This window comes from Hyposmocoma kahamanoa, unplaced genomic scaffold (genome assembly GCF_003589595.1).
Source record: "Hyposmocoma kahamanoa isolate Upper Pololo Valley unplaced genomic scaffold, ASM358959v1 76, whole genome shotgun sequence".
NCBI classification, from domain to species: Eukaryota; Metazoa; Arthropoda; class Insecta; order Lepidoptera; family Cosmopterigidae; genus Hyposmocoma; species Hyposmocoma kahamanoa.
Genome location: NW_020653900.1, coordinates 2,475,783 through 2,498,739, shown reverse-complemented (window position 1 = coordinate 2,498,739; position 22,957 = coordinate 2,475,783). Strand labels below are relative to the sequence as shown.

General features: G+C 36.7%; 1 protein-coding gene across 2 annotated transcripts in view; it reads right to left on the bottom strand.

Annotated features, from left to right (window-relative positions):
* LOC113232480 (muscle segmentation homeobox-like) overlaps nucleotides 1-3,381 on the bottom strand; it is a 39,348-nt gene extending 35,967 nt beyond the window's left edge. For both annotated transcript variants that reach the window (XM_026467223.1, XM_026467224.1), the window contains exon 1: nucleotides 2,930-3,381. In XM_026467223.1, the coding sequence (XP_026323008.1) occupies nucleotides 2,930-3,329 (400 nt within the window). In that variant the 5' untranslated portion in view covers nucleotides 3,330-3,381. The remainder of the gene's footprint in view (nucleotides 1-2,929) is intronic.
* Nucleotides 3,382-22,957: the final 19,576 nt, after the last annotated feature.

Genomic DNA, 22,957 nt, shown 5'->3' with positions numbered 1-22,957 from the left:
TTAAGCGAATGGTCGCCGTTATATAATGAAACTAATTAGGTATCTGGATTTTTACTGATAGTGGCTTAACTGTAGGAAGATGCATAATTTTTCTCCTTGAAATATTATAGTTTCATTAAAACATAAAAATATTTGTTTCGTCACCCAGTTAGATACCTTTACAGCTACTAGCCCCGGCTAGAGATGGCGCTATTCGCTGTATTTAAATTTTTATTGAATTGATATTCAACTGTTTTTTATGTGAAATTACCCCAATTATTAATACAAAGATCGAACACTCAGAAAAAAGCTTAGTTGGTATAGCTTCTGACACGGTATGCTAGAAGATGTCGGTTCGAATCCGGCCGGATCGAAGGAATTTTTTTAGTGTTCGATCTTCGTATTAATAATTATAACAAACCAGTGGAGTAATTTGACTTAAAAAATAAATGAATATCAATTCAATAAAAATTTAAACACTGTGAATAGCGACATCTCTAGCCGGGGCTGGTAGCAGTAAAGGTATCTAACTGGGTGACGTAATACTTTCATAGATTTCTCGTAGATGGCGCTACGGCTAAAAAGTAGTTGAAAAACCAAATACAAAGACACGACAACAAGCACGAATAAAAATATTGTTGACCATGATAATTGCGTTTATTTCAAAGTATTTTTTTGTAAAATATTTGTTTTTTTACAATAATATAAGGCGATATTATGTACGTACATACTTAGTATTGTGATACTAGAGAAAGCTCGAAATTGTACTCGTATATACCTATAGTAGTGCTCCATTTGCATAAAAACCACGAATACAACCTCAAATTCTTCTGTAAACTCACAAATACCGCTACGTATGCAATTCCTAGGTCTCGAGGTGATATTAGTGCATTATTTGTAATAATTTTCAAATAACATTGAAGGTATTTTAAAGTAAACTTTTTGTTTACCATGAACAAAGTTTACAACTCCCAAAACAGGGTAGCGTCATAGACGGCCATAGACAAAGATCATTAATATTGGGGCGATACGCGGCGACACTCCATTTATCATAGTCGTAATTAACAAACAGCCTGGTCTATGGATGCATTCTAATTGATAAATGTTTTACAAACAGACTTACAAGTTGTATAAGTATTTAGGATGTAAGGTGGTTACCACCTGTGCTAGCTTTAAAGTCTATGCTATGCTACATTGTTGCAAAAACGGAGATACAATCCATTTTAAATTTGTTTCTTGCTTTTAATGAGCGTTCGTTAGCATTAAATGTGGCCAGAAATGTTTGTCTTATTTTTTTGCATTTTTGCACTAACTCTGGAATGTTTTGCACTAAATGCACAATATTATCCATGTAATCGTTGCTTTTGACAAGAAAAACGTAACAAAAACATATTAATATGATATCCAAAATAATGTGATAATGCAAACGTAATTGTATTGACCGTTTACAGTAAGAGTAGATTTTTTCTTTCTCTTAAAAAATACTTCTTATCTTATTCATAGGATTTTTTTTCGTATTTAAATGGAGTATATTTGTTTTTTCAAACAAACCTACGTTTAAGGCCCTTTACAGGTGTCATGGTAACGGTTGACTAACAATTCGATATTCTTATAACTTATTGTTTGTCACTTTATTATATTGTTTATTTCGATATGAATACAATAAACAGTATAATAAATTTCGTTATTCGCTCATTGGTGCTACATTGACGTAATTGTAATTTTGGCAAAATTGAGTCAAGTATGTTTTCACAAGTGTGACATAACACGTTTGAAGAACAAGACTAAAAATTATTTAAAAAAAACAAAAACTCTGCTGTAAAAATATTTAACTGGAAAGATAAAAAAAAATCCCCCTTACTATTTTGATTATTTGTTATAGCCCAAGACACTTCCACACTCAAGACGAATCTAGCGGCGCCTTATGTGTCAAAATCCATCAAGCCGTTTAGGTTGTACAGTGTGAAAAAGAAATGGACATGCGTACATACATACGCTTAAAAAACATAACCCTCCCGCAGTTGGGTAAAACAGCAGTAAATTTAAATTTATATATATTGAAAAAATACGCAAAGTTTTATTGACGCGTCATAAATTAAAAATAAAATTAAAAAATCAATTCAAATCCATTTCCTGTAACATTACAAGAAATACAATTGCGTCAGTGTAGCACCAAATGAGCGAGGAAAAACTCATAATTTTTGTAGTTTTAACTCATGTAGAATTAAAAGCTAGCTAATTGAAACGTTTTATTTAATAATATTTTATTACTGTTTTATAAATACTGCAATATGCAGTCGTTTTTTCAAAAAATTAGGAAATAGTGCCACATTTAGTGACAGTCTTCTGTTTTTTGCCATGTGACAAATTCACAGAAAATCATGTTTAAAATGTACCTTTTGAACTTTCCATTGTAAGAGATTTCGTAAATTATTCGCAAAAAAATTAAATAAGCTACTCTTCTAGGTACTATTGGAATATAATTGATAACAGTTTTACGCAAATTCTTATTATTCTTAACAACATTTATGTCACGTTTATTTAAATACAATTAATGCGGGTAAGGAAGATTTTAAAATGTATATTAAATTACTCACATGTCTTTTATATTATGTAAGCATTTAATTATATATATTATTATATTTATTAACTTAGGGACGTAAGGAAGTAATTGTAATAATGGTGGACTCGTTCCAATAAAATGGGCCAAGTTCATTCGATTAACGGAAAAATTTTATTCGAATTCCTATTTGAGATTCATGAATTTAAATTATTTGAAAAGATTGGTGCATTTTCAGTGAATTAAGTATATTTAAGTTTTTGTAATTTTAACACACAAAGCTGTAATAAGTGTAGAGTCGCTAATCTGAGTTTTGTTATTTTTTTGTTGTGTTATTAAGAGTAGTTTTAAACATTTTTAAAAGCTTGGATATGGTTTTGTGGTACTTACTGTTAGGTGATCCACCTCTGAACATGGGATTGGGCGCCATCCAGGGAAACGCTCCGAAGGGCCAGGTCGGCGGCGGCGCTGGGCCTTGGTACAACCGCGGCAACAGCGGCTGTGGAACAACAACCCCGCTTCTTTCCATCTCTTCTCCATCATTAATGTTGTCTCTTTCTTCTCGATCGTCACCAGCGTTGGATTCGACATCTTCGATATCAACGTCGCTGTCGTCGGTTTCGATCGCGGCGTCCGTGCTTTCCGCGTCGTTGCTGTGGGTATCGGGGCTTGCATCCTTTTGCGGTGGATCGTTTCTGGAGCCGAGTAGAGAGTCGACGCTAAAGGAGATGCGGCCTTTCCCGCCGGTCTCGGCGGCCTCGGCCCGCTCGCATTCGAGCGCCGTCTTCATTTCATCTGCTCGATGGCATTTCAAGGGTAGGAGGCTCGGCTTGCTGTCCCGATGGGTCAACTTTATGTAGTCATCGTTTTGGATGTCTATTTGGATCGTGAAAATTGAAACTTTTTTTTATAGTTTCTTATTTTTAGCTCGAGAGTGTTTGTTTCTTTTAATAGGTTTCCAATAGGATTTGTCTCGGTTGTTTGTACTTTTGTTTATGATTTACTTAACTGTTAAATTCTATTAAGTCTGTTCACACATCTGTTGTTGATAACGAAGACTAATTCCTGATATTTTGTGAATTGATTTTTTTAGGCCAACGACTGAATTTGTTACAATTGGCATACATTTGTATTGTTTGCAGAATAATTTACATCTATTAAGCACACAACTAGTACTAATTTAATTAGTTGCACAGTTCACGTGAAATAGCGAATCAATACAAAATGAGTCAATTCAGCACTTCGATGCAGTCACAAATCGAATTAGCACAATTTGCAACACTAGTATTCTAATGTTGTGAAGCGGGCCGTCCCATATTCAAATTCGGATGAGTCCGTTTGAATTCGCGCTGTGGTGCAACTTGCGAATGTGTTCGGAAACGCGCAACGTGTCCGCGGAACGATTCGCGTGGAAGCGCGGTGAAAATCGCGCTAGCATTGGGGCGAAAACCGCCGCCGCGGACCGCCTCTCCTCTCGCGACAAGCGAGAGAGACGCAGCTACCGACCGAGGAATTTTAATAACCGGCGCGGAGCGAACGGGACGGCGATACAATCCGACATGTGTGTAAACGCGATATTGGGTAGGCGGGGACCGTCGCGCTCAAATTAATAGTCCCTGTGGAATACGCCTTATAGAATGATAGCGCGGCGGTGAAACTTGCACCGAACAGTGCGCAATTAGAGTCGAATTTGGCTCGCCGTGTAGACAACAAAAGTACGTAACGGAGTTGCGGGTGTTGGATTGCAGCAGCTATTGTGTTGAATGAAAAAGGAGTAAATAGACGGGTGCTGTAGGCGGAGGGGACTTTACGATTTAATTATTCGCGAATGCGGAGGCATTTTGTAGCGAGCTAATGTCTCATTGTCTCATTAATATCTCGGGCGGGCCGCCATGTTTGATTTGTTTATGACATGGGCCCGTAGGTGAGAACGTCGGACGTTTGTCGCTACCGTTCCTGAACGGGTTGTGAGACAGTTGTCGAGTTCGGAAACAGAGATTCAATGCCGGCACGGTGGAGCAGCGTGAAATTAATTTAGGTAGCACAATCAATGCCTAGCGGCACAGTGTATCGTAGACAGTTTGTAGACTGTTTTATGAGCCGCCGAGGCGTAATGGCAGTGGCTTGACCACAATAACCTTTGAGGGCCTTATCGGACTGCTGAAATTAGGTTGGCAGTCTATTGTTATGGAAAGAGAACAGTTTTGTTGATCATTTTCTCCTTCCGAACCCTTTATAACCGACTCAGTTGGATAGCTTTCGGGAAACTCCGGGATGTCTTCTCGTCCGTAGTATCGCAGTCCTTGAAGGTAAAAGTCAGAAAGAACGAAAGTCACCGACATAGCTCAAAAGATTAGTAAGTTGAAATGGCAATGGGCAGGGCACATAGCTCGTGGAACTGACGGCCGTTGAGGCAGAAAGGTTCTCGAATGAAGACCATGAACCGGCCATGAACCATGAAGGTGTTCAGTGGGAAGGCCCCTATTAGATGGACGGATGACCTTATAAAGGCGGTGGGTAACCAATAGATGCACGTCGCATCCGACCGGCTAGTCTGGCAATCTTTTGAGGAGGCCTATGTTCACCAATGGGCGTTTTTCGGCTGAGGTGATGATGATGATGATCGGAAACACACAACAAAAGACGTGTATTCTCCATCGTTAAATTTCACAGCGCAGGATTTACGTCAATGCACACAATCATCTTTTAAAAAATCTGATCAGATACTTCCCCCTCACTCGGGCTTTATTACAAACTCCATTTGAAGCGATAAGGGAAAACATCGCGAGCCCATTACAAACCGGAGTCTTTCCAAATCAAATCGTTAGCGCCACGTCACTTAACACCAAGTTAATCGCATTACATCGATATCTACCATCTCTTTGTGCATCTTCCAGAGGGGACGTTTTCGCGTCATTTCTTCCATCTTCAACCTTTTCAGTTCAAATATAGCGATCAAATTTCATTGTCGCCGAATCGGTCGATGTCAATTTCGCAAATATTAATAAAGGCTCGTCTATTCTGCTGTGCAGAAACAGCTCCTAACCGTTGGTAATAAAGTTGTGGTGTTATTAGCGACATTACGAGGGGTGTATCCCTGCAGCCAATTAACGTAATTTAATCGCACAGAGAGATTATAGCTCGCTTAATTGAAAGACTGTAATGGCTAGGGTCCATCTAGGGTTTATGTTTGGTGATAAATGGATTATGAAATGTTTTCTCTAAGGTCTTTCCGTTTTGGGGATGCTTTGATTTCTTGATTGCTTTATTTGTTAGTTAGTTCATTATTGTTAGTATTTATAGATAGATACTCATACACTTTATTTATCACGCACAAGAACAAAGACACTACCTATATAAAGTTAACAGTAATGTGGGCTAAGGCGGCCTCATTGCTAAGAGCGATCTCTTTTATACTAAGTGACGGGATGAAGAATTCGTGCGTCTGGTCGTAAGCGACACGCTTGTCTGCGGCAGTTGCAGTGCCACTCAGAGCTTTAAATCGCGAAGAGCTGAGGTGCACTACCACTCCGCTTGTCATCCAAGTCGGCAAGTCCTAAGTGCCTGTAATTTCACCAGAACCCTTACCCTTTAAAACCGGAATGCAGTAATGCTCACATTACTGCTTGTCGGAAGGAATAGGTAAGGTGGCTATACTACCCTGAACGAACTCTTTCACAAGGAGCTGGCTACCGCTGGAGCTGGAGCTACGGGGAACGCAGTAATGCTCACAAACCTCCCAAGAATACTTTTCCAGACCACCTTTGAGGTAGAGGAAATCTTTCCTATATATCCTAATCTTTCCTTAGAGGAAAGCCTTCGGTTAATATTTTAAATCCATAAATAAAAACTGCGTATTATTTGCATATACATAGGGCGCACTATACGTTTCCGGAACTGGCCACTTACATAAACAATATTTAAAAAGTAATTACAACATTTGAAAATGGAACTCTTTGGCTGTAGAATACAGTTAGTTTCATCTGACTGTCGCTTGTTTTTGCATTGTGGCGTCATTTTAGAAATTGGTTGTCTACATCATCATGGATTTAACTCGTGAAAATTTTCATAGTATGATTTTCTACGACTTTAAATGCAATTTAACAGCTCAGCGGAGCTTCCCTCGGCTTCAAACTGCTTTTGGCGATGAAGCACCATGCAAAACGACTATGTAAAGCTGGTATGTAGAATTCAAACGCGGTCGTGTTAATCTCAGTGACGAATTTCGTGATGGTCGCCCGTCCACTGCTGTGAACAACAAAAACATCGATGCTGTGCGCCGTAAGATCAAAACAGACAATCATGTGACATACCACAAGATTCGGGCATCTTTAGGCATGGGCATGAGTCAAATACAATCAAAACTACACAAACATTTGGGTATGAAAAAACCGTGCTCTCGGTGGATCCCACACAATTTGACTGATGCTCAAAAAACGGATTGCGTCACTTGGTGCCATGCTTACCAGACTCAACGAAGGGGCGTCAAATTTGTTGTGGGACAGTAACAGGTGACAAAACATGGATTTATAGTTACGACCCCAAAACAAAGTAGCAATCGAGCGTATGGGTCTTTCGAGATGAGGCGAAACCAACCAAAGTGGCGCGCGTACAAAGTGCCTCTAAGGGGATGATTGCTTCTTTTTTATAATAAAACTGGACACGTGGCTACTGTTGCCTTGGGGAATCGTTGTACCATGAATAGTGATTGGTACACGACCATTTGTTTACCGGAAGTTATTGACAAACTCCGTAAAAATAACCGTAAACGCTGTATCATCTTGCTCCACGGTAATGCCAGTTCTCACACGGCTAGACAGACAAATGAATTTTTGAAGGTAAACAACGTTGACCTTATGAGCCATCCCGCGTACAGTGAAGACCTGGCACCTTGTGACTTTTATTTATTTCCAAAAATTAAGAACCAGTTACGCAGTTAACGATTTTCATCACCTGAAGAGTCTGTCGAAGCGTATGCAAAATATGTTTCAGAGATTGTCACGGAGGAGTGGCATAAATGTTTTCAAAATTGGTTCAATCGTATGAAAAAGTGCATTAACGCTAGCGGAGGATATTTTGAGAAACAATAAATTAATTTCTGACCATTTATAGTATTCTTTCTTATTCATTCCGGAAACTTATAGTGCGCTCCACGTATATACCAGAATGTAAGTAATTTGACTAGGTTCGTAGCAGTAGAGCTCCTTGTGCAAGAGTTCGTCTAGGACAGTACTATCACCTTACCTATTTCTGCCGCCAAACAGTAATGCGAGCATTATTGCATTCCAGTTTTGAACGGTAAGGATGCTAGTGAAATTACAATCACATGAGACTTTTCAACTCATGTCTTAGGGTGACGGGCGCAGTGGCAAAGCACTTTGAGCCTCAGATCTGCACTGAAACTGTTATGGACAGGCGTGACGCTTACCACCAGGCGCACGGCTTGTCCATCCCGTCACTTAGTATTATAAAAAGAAAAAGAACCATAGGTTACGGTTACTCTGTCTAACAGAGACTAGGTTCGATTCTCGACAGGAAATGAAAATACTAAATTGATTCAGGTGTAAAGCCTTTGGGGTTAGTGCCGTTGCTCTATAGAGGGAATTCCTTAGGTGTAGTTGTGAAAGTATTTAGTGTAATTGTCTAGCATAACTTTATTGTTATTAAATAATAATAGTTAATCTACACATAAATCCACTTCTGGGTACAATCCTCCTCTCACAGTGAGGGGACTTGGACCGTAGTTCCCGTGCGGGTCCAATGCGGATTGGATTGGATTCATCGTTAAGTTGCTTTGCAGATGTACGCCGGTTTCCTCACGATGTTTTCTTGGCAAATAAATTACGAAAATCTTAGAGGTGCAAGTCGGTTTGGATCCCACGATCTTCTGCTTTAGAGATGGTAGGTCCAATCATTAGGCAATCACGGCTCTTTTTTTTTATTACTTATTCAATATTTTGGATGTCAATTTTGGAGTCTCGCCTCTCCCGTGGCCTAAAATTAATATTGAATTTTTAAATGGAATACCGCCAGCAATATCAATTAATTTTATTTTCGACGTCCTTTTTTGCTTTGTTAGTTAAAAAAGTATTCGCGTCCAATATAATAACAGTTTCAGGATCTTGATGGGGCTTCCTTGCTTCTGCAGTGCATCGGGAAACCGATAACTATTACGCCATCATGCGCAAAAAGACGGCCTCGTGGTAGTGAGATATGATTTCCCCATTATGCGCTGTTGTGCTTGTTAGTAAAAGGTGTCTGAAAGAAAAAGAATTTGCTGACAAACACCATCAAATATTAGTATTTACTATTATTTCTGTTCATGTTTTCTTTTTCTTTTTACTAACATAGATACTAAGAAAACTGTTACTAACCAATTTATGGACCCCCTTGTCTGAATTAAAGATAAAATAAATAAATAAAAGTATTAATGAAAACTTTGAAAAAATATCATGAAAACAAAATTTGTTTAATGTTTAATCTTAAGCAAAAGGCCTTTTAATGTTTTAAATTAAGGAAATAATAAAAACGTAATATCAACAGCGACTGCAATTTTCATTGTTAATTTCAAACTCCAGTTTAATTAAAAACCAGAGTCGTAAAAGTGGAAAGTGTTATTCTGGAACTTGCCCCAAGTTAAAAGTATTCAGGTAGGTATTTTGAACCAATGGTGAAAACGGTTATTGTTAAAAACTCATACTTTAGTAGCAGTAACTTCAACTTCATACACATCATTAAACTGCTTTGCAGATGTGTACAGGTTTCGACACGATGTTTTCCTTTACCTAAATGCTCAAGCTAAATATCAAATTAAATTTTGCGCATAAAATCCGAAAAATTCAAAGGTGCCAGTCTGGATTCAAACCCAGGACTCTCTGCTTGAGAGGCGGTAGGTCAAACCATTAGGCTTCCATTTTAATTTCATTGAAATATTGTTTCCTTATTTTCGTTTCGGTAGTTCTTTTATTTGACATAGAATTTCGCTATATACCTAGGTGCAGCCATTTGTTAGCACAGATAGATTTTTTTATAAGTGTTTGTAGTTTGCCAGTCCAATAGCACCAGTGACCATACGCCACCTAACGGGAGAAATAGTGTTCATACCCATTTTGTAGCAATTGAGCTCCTTGTTAAAGAATTCGTCCAGGGAAGCACTGCTACCTTACTTACTTCTGCCGCCAAACAGTAATGAGAGCAAATGTGAAATTACAGGCACATGGAACTTGTCAACTTTTGTCTCAGGGTGACAGGCGTAGTGGTAGTGCCCCTCAAATCTTTCCGATTCGAAGTTCTTAGTGACATTTCATTTTCCGGGAATCGAATCCGGGACTTTCATACCCATAGTGCTCACTGAGCAAATCGTTTGGCCAACGAGATCGTCATCAAACATACGCAGTGTTACTGTTTCATTTGGAAAGTGGTTTCGGGGTCAATTCACCCCACCCTTCTCATTATAGGGGCAAGTTTGCGAATAAAACAATAAAAGTAACCTCAAGAGGTTCTCTGGGCTTAACTGAAATTTATACCGAAATAATACGCGAAAGGGCAATCTTTTTTAAATAACGACTTTCATATTCGTGACTGGCGGGACAATTTAGCGGGATGAGAGTTTTTTTTTATTAAAAAGTTGCGAGTGTACTAGGCCCGCCGGCGGACCATTACTCTGTGCGAAATGAGTTTTCAGTTAGCTGCTTTTTCAGGCACAGGCTGCTTCTTTTATTGCACGGAAATTTAAAACATAATGCATGTTTCTGGAGGAAATATGTATCGTTAAATGCATAGTGCTTTGGAGTATTACTGTTTGCCTATGTTATTTTTATTATAAAAACTCCATCTCAGGAGCGGTATAGAGTTGAATTTAAATCGCAAGTGTCACGCTAGGGGTTGAAGGGGTTAAACACAGACCACATAAATACGTGGTTAAATGACGTAACTTAGAGTCTTGACAAAAATTAATAATACATTTCTATTAAATTTCTATTAAATTGATATTCAATAATTTTTTGTGAAATTGCTCCACTTCTTTGTTGTAATTATTAATACAAAGATCACACTTCCAAAAAATTATACGATCCGGCCGGATTCGAACCGACGTCTTCTAGCAAACCGTGCCCGACGTTATGCCAACTAAGCATATTTTATTCCAAGTGTTCGATCTTTGTATTAATAATTATAACAATATATTGCAAGTTCAAAGCAATACAGTCATTATACGAATATCTCACTTTTTCAAATTTAAACTCATTTTTAACCGACTTCAAAAAAGGTGGAGGCTGTCAATTCGACTGTATTTTTTTTGTATGTAGGTAACGCGATAGCTCCGGCTTTTGTAGATCGATTTTGATGATATATATATAGAATATTCCACCTTTAAGGGTGGCAAACTAGGATGAAGTCGGTTTCGTGCACTTTTTACTTTACACGATTTTAATAAAACTTTGAGGTTGGTTTTTTTTATAAAAAGTTATCATAAACTTAAATCCTTATTTTTCGTTAGTACATTTTTGCATTTAGTGACATTATCGATTTTTACACGCAATACATACATCACAACACATCACAACATTAAACATAAAATTTATAATGAACGTGTCAAGTGTCATATGTAAATAATTACTATTTCATGTATGACTGTTTGTTGCCACAAATAAATGAAAAAAAAAAAAGTGTCATGTTATGATTATGGGATTTCTAAAACGCTAGAAACATTGGTTTATTCGAAAAAAAACGTATCCAATAAAGAAGAATTCTACATTTCAAATCTTTGAAAAGAATTCATTTTCATGCATTTCATTGAAAAACATTCATACATACATACGCACATAGTTATTTAGCACTAGGCTAAATAACTATGTATGTAAGTTTATAAACATTTTATTTATACAACAAAACAAATTAAAATACCATGGGAGCTGTAAAGGGCCCGAAACATTGGTTTGTTTGAAAAAACAAACATCCGTGATTTAGATCTGACAAAATAGTGTTATTTCCAAACTAAAAGAGTTGACAATAAAATAACCTTAAAAAGTAGCATGACAAGTCGAGCATGTACCATGAAGAGACCTCTTTCCTACCCTTGAACCAACGAGAGGACGGTTCCTGGATTAGCAATGTTGTTTAAAAAAAAAAACAAAAAATAGAAATGTGAAACTAGAAAGTTGGGAAACTTATGTATATTACATTGTTAAAGGGCGTGTTTTCCTAAATGTGTGACGTGCCAATTGTGACAACAGGATCTGATGAGGTCTGGTGACTATTACACCATATAATATTATAATATAACCACGGTTCTATGTGTAATTTATGTTTATACTAATGTACCAATCTATTGTAAAGACTGAAGAAAGTAACAAATTCATTTAAAGAGCAATGTATACGCTTCTGTAAATAACACTCTGATTGATGTTCAAAATTTGCCCTTTACGAGGCTTGAAACTATAGTGAAACAAAAATCTTATACTAAAGGATATTTTACAGTTTCTATGGATTTGGATAACAAAAATCTATGGAGATAAATGAATACAAATGTTTATTTACAAAGAGCACGCCCTAGAGTTTCTTTATTCTTTTACTCGGGGAAATTTGCCTTACGAATGACTGGTAGAGTTTAATCAATATGTGATTTTGAAACTGTAAAATATAATATCATAATAAAATCACGTCTGATTTTATCTGTACTGTACCTAATGTGTTCTACATCTTTAGAGATATATTGTGTAAAATAAACGTAACGGGTCACTATTTTAAATATGTTCTTTGTTGATAGCTACTGAAAAAACACAATTAAAAAAGTATTTATTCAGCAAAACCATGCTGTGAACCGCGAGGGCAAGAAAAGCGGCCAGTAATAAAAACGTGCGTCGGATCCCGTGGCGCTGTCATCGTAAAAACATTTCCCGCCTTAATATTCCGCAATTGCCACTTTTCGCGCGCGCTATCTCAGCTATATATCAATAACTTTTTACAGGCTCTTAATTATATTTTTTCCTCAAGATGTTTTTGCAATTCGAATGTTTTTGGACAATTTTCTTTTTATTAGCCCTACTAACTGTTGTTCGGTATTTAAAAAATATATATATTAATAACCTTAAATCATACTCCTGCATATTGGTAAGGCGGTTCACGATCGTTTGACAGTCCCTTGCTATGGCACCTGACAAAAAAGGTCATAGGTTTAATTTAAATTATGTAATTTAATGTAATGTAATTTAAATCAATGAATGACATTTAAATAAATGCTTACTAACACAGTTGCTAAGTCTTAGCATGGGGTATCCATTCATATAAATTAACTTTAGTACATATTTAAAACTGTAGATGGAGACACTTGAATAAAAAAAAAGTATGTCATACTCAATAAGAAATAATAGGGGTTAAAGTATGAAATTGCCGATTTGTACTGAAAATCTAAATTTTTTTTTTTTTAATTTTTAACAAATTTATTTAATCAAAATAGTTGCCATTATTATCTATACATTGCTGCCATCTAATGGGAAGGTTATTAATGCCTTTGCGATAGAACTCCGACGATCTAGACTGCACAAACTGTGTGAAAGCATTTTGTACTGCCTCCTGGGAAGAAAACTTCTTGTCACGTAGATAATTGTCCAAATCACGAAAAAAATGGTAGTCCGTTGGAGCAAGGTCTGGTGAATACGGAGGATGACGAATGGTTTCTAACTGCAGTTCCTGAAGGGTCAAAATGGTTTCTCGTGCTGTGTGAGGTCTCGCGTTGTCGTGGAGCAATAATGGTGAAGATCGATTCATGAGTCGGGGCTGTTTTACTGCTAGTTTTGTCAACATGGTTCGGAGTTCGGCACAATAGACATCTGCCGTTATTGATTGACCAGATCGGAGAAAACTATAGTGAATAACACCATGCTGAGACCACCAAACAGTTACCATTACCTTTTTATTGGTAAGTTTTGCTTTAGGACACTGTTGTGGCATTTGACCTGGGGTCAGCCATTGCATTTTTCTTTTCCGGTTATCATAAAGAATCCACTTTTCATCACATGTTACAATTCGATCCAATATTCCTTCATTTCTGTACCGGTTCAACAAGGCAACACAAGTTTCAACACGCGTTTCTTTCTGCAGATCAGTCAAATCATGAGGCACCCATTTTTCGTATTTTTTTATTTTATTGATTTGACGCAAGTGAGTCAATATTGTGGGTAAGGTAACGTTAAACCATGCCGCTAATTCCTGGGTAGTTTGACTAGGATCGGCTTCCACTATCTCTCTTAATTCATCGTTATTCACCTGTGTGGGCGGTCTTCCTCGTGACTCGTTCTTTAAGTCGAAATTTCCATCACGAAAGCGTTTAAACCAAAATCGCACGGTGCGTTCATTAGTAGACCCCTCTCCAAACGCAGCATTGATATTGCGGGCTGTTTCTGCCGCGTTAGTTCCGCGTCGGAACTCGTATTCAAAAATCACTCGAATTTTCGCAGTATCCATCTTTCTTGTCTAAATTGAATAACAAAAACAATTGAAAGTCGATATTGAAATGTTTCAATTTAAAAAAAAAAAGAATCACAGAAACCATTTGAAAAAAGTTTCATTCGAAAACCTCAAACCATGAAGATTCTATGAAAATTCAAAGAACCTATTGCAATAAAACGGCAATTTCATACTTTAACCCCTAATAAAATATGAAAAAGAAAGGCATAATTATTTAAACAACATTTTAGGAATGTTCATTCAGATCATTAAAATTTGTTTAAAATTATAAAAATAATTGGTTAAAACAGTAAAATGTCGAAAGAAATATCAAGTCGTAAGTTTCTAAATGGTGTGTTTTGTTGATTGGTTAATTTGCAATAAATTGGATAAACGGCATTTCTTTGAATTTATTTTAGGAATTAGTCACATTGACTTTTACTTTAAAATATTAGAAATATAGACTCAGCTTCTCTGCGATTTTATGATACGAGTATGTCATTGGCACGAAAAGATTCTCGGATTGCCTGAGAATAATTTGTGGTCAAAATATGTTTTTTCAATTTTTAAACATGGCCGCCATTAAAGAGTTATTTTCATTTTTCAAAATAAAGTCGAAGAATAATAATAACGCGCACCCACTCATAGTCCCACACTAGGCAAACCCTGTATCGCGGGTGCCATGGACACACACATAGACAATCACATTACATCCAAACTCGCATGAGAAATAAATACAGGCCTTACAAATATTTCTCCCGGCCCAGGAATCGAACCCGTGATCTCTTGCGTGGCAGTCCAGCATGGTATCGTAGCCGGACAACGAGGCAATTGTTTCGGTTTTTGAAGGATTCTGGTGAAATTACAAGTACATGGGCACAGCGGCAGTATACCTCAGATCTTTGTGGTTTAAAGCACTGCGTGGTACTGCAACTGTTACGAACAGGCATGTCCCTTACCATCAGGCGCACGACTTGTTCCTCCTTTCACTAGGTATCATTAAAAAAATCTTAAACATTCACATTTCTTTACTTGTAATGGCAACAACAGGCTGGTGTTCAGAACTCCACGTCCAAGCGTCTGTTTTGTATGTGGTCTTTACTATGATTAGCAAAAATCGAAATAGGCAACATATAATTTGGTACCTGAAGTTGAAATAATATGAGTGGACAATACCTCCGTCTGAAATCACGGAATGATTAACAATAAAAGCAAAAAACACAGACCAAATACTTATTTTTTAAAGTACACAACTCTAGAAAAGTGATTATACCGGATGAAAATTTGTAATGCCACCTGGAGGGTACTCTAAATACTGGAGATAGAAATTTTTACTTAAAGGAAATATTCCTTTATTTTTTAAAAGAAATAAAACTGCATTCATGCAGATTTTCGAAAATTTCTAGTAACACGCGGGAATCGAACCCGCTTTAATCTGAAAAAAATGCACCCTACACTTTTATTGCATCGATCGATAGGGTTAATTATAAGAATAAAATCTCTCTCACAAAATTGGTTAATGAAATGAAAAAATACCATGAAATCTTGAAACCATTTAAATCAAATTGTTCTTGATATGCCATTTTTACGATGAGACACATATGAAATTTATTTATTTATAGGAAAACTATGAGTACTTAGAAAGGATATGTAAAAACAATCAAACGAAAATAACAAAAGACAATCCATGTTCAAATGAAACATTCCATATTTAAATTACCTCATGCCACTGACCAAAGAGTCTGCATTACAAGCATGTGCAAATTGCAATCTTCTTATCTAAATAGTACTTCGTCATTTTGATGGATAAATGACGTCAACGATAATTAACAAGTAATCTGATGGACCTTTGAGTAAAAGTGCTTTAACTTGACCCATTGAATTTATAACTCCAGATTTCATGGTTTGTACGAGAGATTTCATCCTCATAATTGACCCTATCGACTGATTTAATAAAAGTACAGGGTGCATTTTTTTAAAGATTTTAGCGGGTTTGATTTCTTTTCGATTCGGTTCGGGTTCGTGGCTAGCAATTTTCGAAAATCTTTGAATACAGTATTATTTCTTTTTAAAAATAAAGAAATGTTGCCTTTAAGTAAAAATTTCTATCTCCAGTATTTAACGTACTTTCCTTCCAAGTGGCATTACAAATTGCCACCCTGTATATAGATAAAAAAAGAAAAATATATACAATATATCCGAGATTTCAGAGGAAGGTATTGTCCACTCTATGTATATTATTTCCATGAAGTTCATGTAAATATACTAAAAGAATAATTAGCAAATGTTTTCGCAAGTCTGTCAAGAAAATATTAAAACAAAAGTCCCCTTTGTCGTGCAAGCTAAAAATAAACGGCACCTTGTTAAAGACAAGTCGTGTTTAAAGCCCGAGAGCAAACATCGTCCTAAAACAACCAAACATCAAGCTCCCACTTAAGCACATCACTTAACGAAACCACTCTAAAAAGATCTTTAAGCTCTTTAAAGAAAAAGGAAAAAGCGACAAAACGAAGGCCACTTTTATTTGGACGCATTATACGCTCAACAAATATTGTTCGAACAAAGAACGTGTAACAATTTTTGAATAGGGAAGTTCGATTTTCAAACAAACGGGGGCGCCATCGAGCTAAGGAGATTATGGCGTTTAAACGCCAGTTTGAATGTTTGCATTTACAAAAATGGAACGGGTGTGATCTTTTCGCATTAACACCTTTTACTGTTGTGCTTTTAAGGGAGGCTTCGTGTGTGGTCTGGACTGTTACAATACCTACAAATTACTTCGAGTGTTTTCTTTTACTTAGTTCGGCACTTGGAAGCGACAACCCACTAATCTCACTTAAAGGAAGGATGTGAATGAATGCCAGAATATTCGTTAACTATTGAACTGGCTGAATCGAAATCGGCAAAATTCTTAAACATTCAGTACCTATATGTCGAAGATTTGCGTTAGGAATGCTTTTTGTCTCTAACTAGTTTAAACAGTAATTTTTTTAAAAAGGTACTTGTGTCATAAATAAATATTCGTTCAAAAGACGACAAGCTAATCCAGCCAGTTTTTGGAACTCAATTATCAAAGTTGCACGTGCGAAAAGGCTTTATTGTACAAAAGATCTTAACACATTTTGATATAGTACAAAAAGGTCAGATGAAAAAAATATCAATAAACGAGAATCAAAATCATTAAATAAAAAAATTACTTCCCGACTTTACGACGCAAGGTTTAAGGTTGAAAGTAATCTTTATTTGGGGTAAATTCGAACATGGTTTCTATGAAAAGTGACGTCTTTTTTCCCGTGAAGATATACAGATAACATTAGTGGCTTCTAAATGCTTGTCCCGACCGTTTGAAAGAGCATAAAAACTACTTGAATGGAGCACCCCATTCAACGAGTGACGTTTTTCCATGAGATGGTTTTATGTTGATAAATACGCGACTAATCAAATTATTTACGGCATTAAATGCAATAATATCTCAGGCAAAGACAGACATCTGCGTGTTGGGTAGGTTTTGAACAAAAAGTCGTTTTTTTTGTAGTCCGTAGTGCATGAAAGGATTTAATACTTTTGTGTTAAGAGGACAACTTACCATGCATCGTATTTGTGACACCGGGATGAAAAAGTCGTGCGTCTAGGTAAGCAACACGCCCTGTCAATAGCAGGTGCCGCATCCAGTACCGCTCAGAGCTTTAAATCGCAAAGATCTGCGGGGCACTTATCACTCATCATTCTAAGCGCCCAGTTACGAAGCGTCTCGCGCAGCCGCCGCGCTGCGACCGCCCAGTTGCTACGCTTTCATGTACATTAATGGCGAATATGAATTCTATTTACTAGGCAACAACATTTTAATCCCCCGGACCAAAGACAAGCCAGTTTCGCTTGCGTCGGGGCGTCGCGTCCGCATTTAAGATAAATAATAATAATAATATAATATTTATTCAGACAACAACATGGTATGGTGCAATAGTGTAAGTATCTTACAAACTAACTTAAAAACTATGTTAGAGACAAAGGAAATAAAATGAAAATACAAGTCAAATTATCTTTCACTCGCATCCCGATCAGGCTCATATGAGACTATTAGATCAAGACCCGAATGAAAGACTTCGTTATTGGCAGGTCATATCTGTCAGGTACGACCTGTAGAATGCTGTTGGTGCTGACCCGCAGTCTGAGCAGTGAGGCTGTTTTTTTGCGGATGATGGCGTACAAGTCCGCGCCTCTGCGAACATGGTAGATGCACTGCAGAAACGAGGCAGCCCGAAAAAGCGAAATAAATACAGCGTATTTTGCCTTGACAGTTAGATACACGCGGCCGCTGCGCGGCGTGAGCCCGACGAACTTCGTGTCTCCTTTTCTCGCTTTCTTTTTTCTTTTTTCGCGCCTTGAGACCTAAGTTGACAAGTCCTTTGTGCCTGTAATTTCACCAGCAACTTTACCCTTCAAACCCGAAACACGGTAATGCTCAGATTACTGCTTGGCGGTTGAAATAAGTAAGGTGACAGTACTTCCCTGGACGAACTCTTTGATAAGGCGCTCTACTATTAAATAGATATAAATTGATATCGGACACTGAGCATTGACAGTAGCCCATTAGGAGAAAGGTTGCTTTTCAATTTCACACATACACATATACGCTCATTTGGTGCTACGCAACTGTACTTCTTGTAATGTTACAGAAAGTGAATATTAATTGTTTTTTTAACTTTATGAGTATAATTTTGTTATAACAAAACTTTGTGTATTTTTACAATAGATATAAATTTAAAATTCCTGCCGATTTTTTATCAAACATGAACACTTGTTATGTTACAGGTGTGTTAATATACTTTAATACAATTTTGGCAAAATTACAATTGCGTCAATGCAGTACCAAATGAGCGATATTTATATATTTTGTGATATAAAAATGAAGAGAAAAACCTATTACAAGTTATGATTGTTATTGAAATATAAAAAGAAAATTAAGTTAGAAGTTGAAAATGTGCATATTTGACTATGGAAGAGCAGTGTCTCCTGATACAGGTATGATAAGTTTAATAGCAGGTACCATCTACCGTTAATGTAAAATTGATTGTATTATATAACCGACCGTCTACCGAGTACTCACGTTGCGTCACACGTCGCAGATAATACGTGTAAATAATTAATAATTTAAATGTTTTATTATACGCAAGGTATCTTAGGGCGACGACTGTGCTTCTAATTGTTGTTGCATTGTTTTTGTTTTATTTATATTGTATTGAATTTTCGTTGTTACGTAATTTACTGGGCCGTTTATAAAGTCGAAGTTTCTCAATACGTTATGAGACGCATTTGTTTACTCGATTGAACGCACATTAAATGTAGCAGGGTAACCGTCCCCGTTTTCACCTCATTACGCCCGACCCGAGGGCCTATTATGTACTTTATGTATTCCTAAATTACCCATCACTTAATAGGGTAGCCCAACAACGGGGAGTCTTACCCCATACCAGTTTCACTTGGACTCCCGCAACCCGCGAATATGAACCACCACGTTGATTCCCAAGGGTTGGTGTTGGAGTTATAATAGTTCAATTTAAATTGGCTTTTGTAATTACGAGGTGGGATATTTTAAAGTGTTCGTATGATTACTTGGCTGTTGAAATTTAATGTTGTTTCATTCAGTGTGAGAGTTCATTATTGTGTTGTACAAGTTTGGGGAAATGCGTCTTCTGTATTTATATAATTAAAGTTTAAATTGGTATACTGAATGTGAATAATTTCTTACAAGACATTGTATTAATTCGTTAAATGGGTCAAATACGCAAATCTTAATGTGTAATGGGCTTTGTGTCTTTTGAGGTGGAAATCAGGGAGCAAGTCTTTTTGATACAATGTTTAGTAGCAGTAGAGCTCCTTGTGAAAGAGTTCGTCCAGAAAAGTACTGCCACCTGGTTTCTAGTTTTGACGGCTAAAAGTGCTGTTGAAATTACAGGCACATGGGACTTGTCAACTTATGTTTAAGGGTGACGGGCACAGTGGCAGAGCCCCTCAGATCTTTGCGATTTAAATCTCTTAGTGGCACTGCAACTGCTACGGACAGGCGTGTCGCTCACCACCAGGCACCATAAGCCACCAGCTTAAACAGGTAATAAATAATTAAAAAACACAAAACGTGTAAAAACTGATTTAATTTACTTAAAAACTGTAACTACAAAGTCCGCCATTTCTTGTTCTTGCGAATTGTGAAAAAAAAAAGAAAGACGTAGCACTTCGGTATGGAATCGACAATCTGCTTAGTTGTTAATATTGGCTTAAATAGCTATTACCGAATTTAAATGATTAACTAGTATATTATTGTTATTATTATTATTATTATTATATTATAATTATTATTATATAATTATAACTCCCCTCAAAAGTTTGATTACCGGCTTTATTATTGTAATTACATCTATTTGCCAAATTTTATTGTAATCGGTTAACGGAAAGCGCGCGAAACCAGGTTTATCACTCGTTCGTCATTCTTAGAGATGGAATATTTTATTCAAATTTAAATGGAACCACATTTTTTTTATAACATCCAGGGACGGGATGAACAAATCGTGACCCTGATGGTAAGCTACACGCCTGTCCATAACAGTTACAGTCACATGTAAGGTAGCCTCTTTCCAATAAAAAAAGAATCATCAAAATCGGTTCCGGAGTTATCGCGTAACATAAATGCAAAAAAAACATGCAGTCGAATTTAGAACCTCCTTGTTTTTTTGAAGTCGGTTAATTAAATATAAATAACTATATTTTTTTTAAATGTCATATCTATTGAAAATAAAACTTTTAAAAACCAACATTTCCGGTTCTACATAGATCACGGCTGATTGAGATATTAATATTGAAGCCATCAACCAGTTATGTCTAATATTAATGCAAACTACCATTATGCTGATGTATAGTTACAAAAGTTATCAATATAAAATACTTTATTTTTAATTTGCCAAAGTTGTTCTATAAAATACCTTATTTAGGTAAAAAAAAAAATCATTTCCCAATGTGTACAATCGCGAAAATTTAAGAACTCGTTGTGTTTATATTATTCGAGTTTTCTGATTATAATTATGTAATGTATGGTGGTAAATAGATGGATGTCTTCAATGAAATAATAATAATATTTATTCAGTGAAAAATGTGCATCATTACAATGCTAAGTCAAAGAAACAGAAAGTACAATAATAGACTGCTAAATGTACTCTTCAACTTAGAATAATAACGCATAGAATATGATAGTTTCATATCAAACGAACGACAGTGAGGCAAAAATCAAATTCATGTAGGCTAGTTTTAGTAGTACGTTAATTTTCGGTTTTAGTGAATATTTATGTAAAAATAGAAGTTGAAACGCGTTACTTCCTAGTGGAATGTAATGTTAGTATCTATTTTATGCTTGTCTGACGTATTTTTACACCCATTTACCGCACATTTCGTCATTTTTAGCTAAAATTCTGGAGCTGTTCGCGGTGCAAGTTGACCTTGAGCACTGAAGGCCCGCCCGCTCGTGTAGGCCCTTTAGGAGCGCTTCAATTTGCCTCACTCAGCGTGTGCGGGCTAGGTTTCTATGCGTTATTATTCTAAGCTTTTCAATTAAATGAAGCCACTACAGTCGAACTAGGAAATCCTGCATCTCAACATGTAGTGCCTTTCCCATTGTTAAAAGCAATGTACAGGCCATTTGCAGAAGCAAGGTAATCCACGTATGAAACGAGATTTTACATTTTTCGTTTTAGGAGATTAAATAACTAATTTCGGAAAAGAAAAGAAATTGTGTGTGCGACAGCGCGTGCTTGCGAGCGTGCTTGTGTGTGTGAAAACGTTACTTATATTGTTATAGTCAATGCCTACTACGTGAGCTTCCACATTAAATGAGTAAGAAGCATTTTCTTAGTTGTATCCATCACGATAATTGTAGTTACTGGTTCTGAACGAAATAAAAGTTGCAGTTAAGACGATAATGAGGCATATTTTTGTTTACATTACTTAATATGTTTTTCCATTTGGAAAGACTTTGTAATTCAAAAATTCTAAGCAAACGCTTAGACTTATCAAAGAACTTAAATTCGAATTTAAACAGTCAGCCAAAACGATGAACCGGCAAAATTTCAAAAAAAGAACAGCTAGTATTGCGTCGAAACCCCAGATGTCCAAACACAATCGTGTGGGGCTCCTTTGTGCGTCGTGACAAACGCGCAGCCATTGTCACTGAGACTATTATTGAGAGTGCTTAATATACTACTGATTGTAGGGTGACCATGATTCCTATGATAGTTTCCATCATTTCATTATTGTCACAAGTCTCTACAATAATTACAACCACGTACCGTCCTTGACTGCCTGCATCCAATGATACACTGTAACCTTTATCAGAACGTTAGTTCACCTAGTGAGGCGTCATCATACACCACGTCTTCCAACTCATGTTTATTTCCAATTTCAAGATGGAAATTTACTGCACTAATACATAGATAGAATCGTTTATTTATTGAGGGAGACAGAGAGAGAGAGAAAGAGTGAGAGAGAGAGAGAGAGAGAGAGAGAGAGAGAGAGAAAGTGGGAACTTTTATAATAGTGTTCTCGATTTCAAGCATCTGTCTTGAGTTGGTCACCTGTACTCAATTTTATTGTGCATATTTACACTGTATTGTTCCCTTACGACTATCCTGGAACAAATCCCTTTATCTTCTCATGGTCTTATCAATCATCTCGTTTATATGCGGTGTTAATATAAATTTCGCGGGTAATCATTCCAGAACTCACTCATTGATGCTCTAAAATTTCAAGCCTGTCCTATAATATCATTTAATGATATTCACCGTATCGTCTAAATCGGCACTACGCTCTCGTTCTGAATGTGCGTGCCATCCCGCGGTAATGACCGGCTGATAGCCGTTTAAAAACGAATTTGCTCACTTCTGGTACATTAAACAATCATTCATTCATTCTTTCGCAGCAATGGCCGCG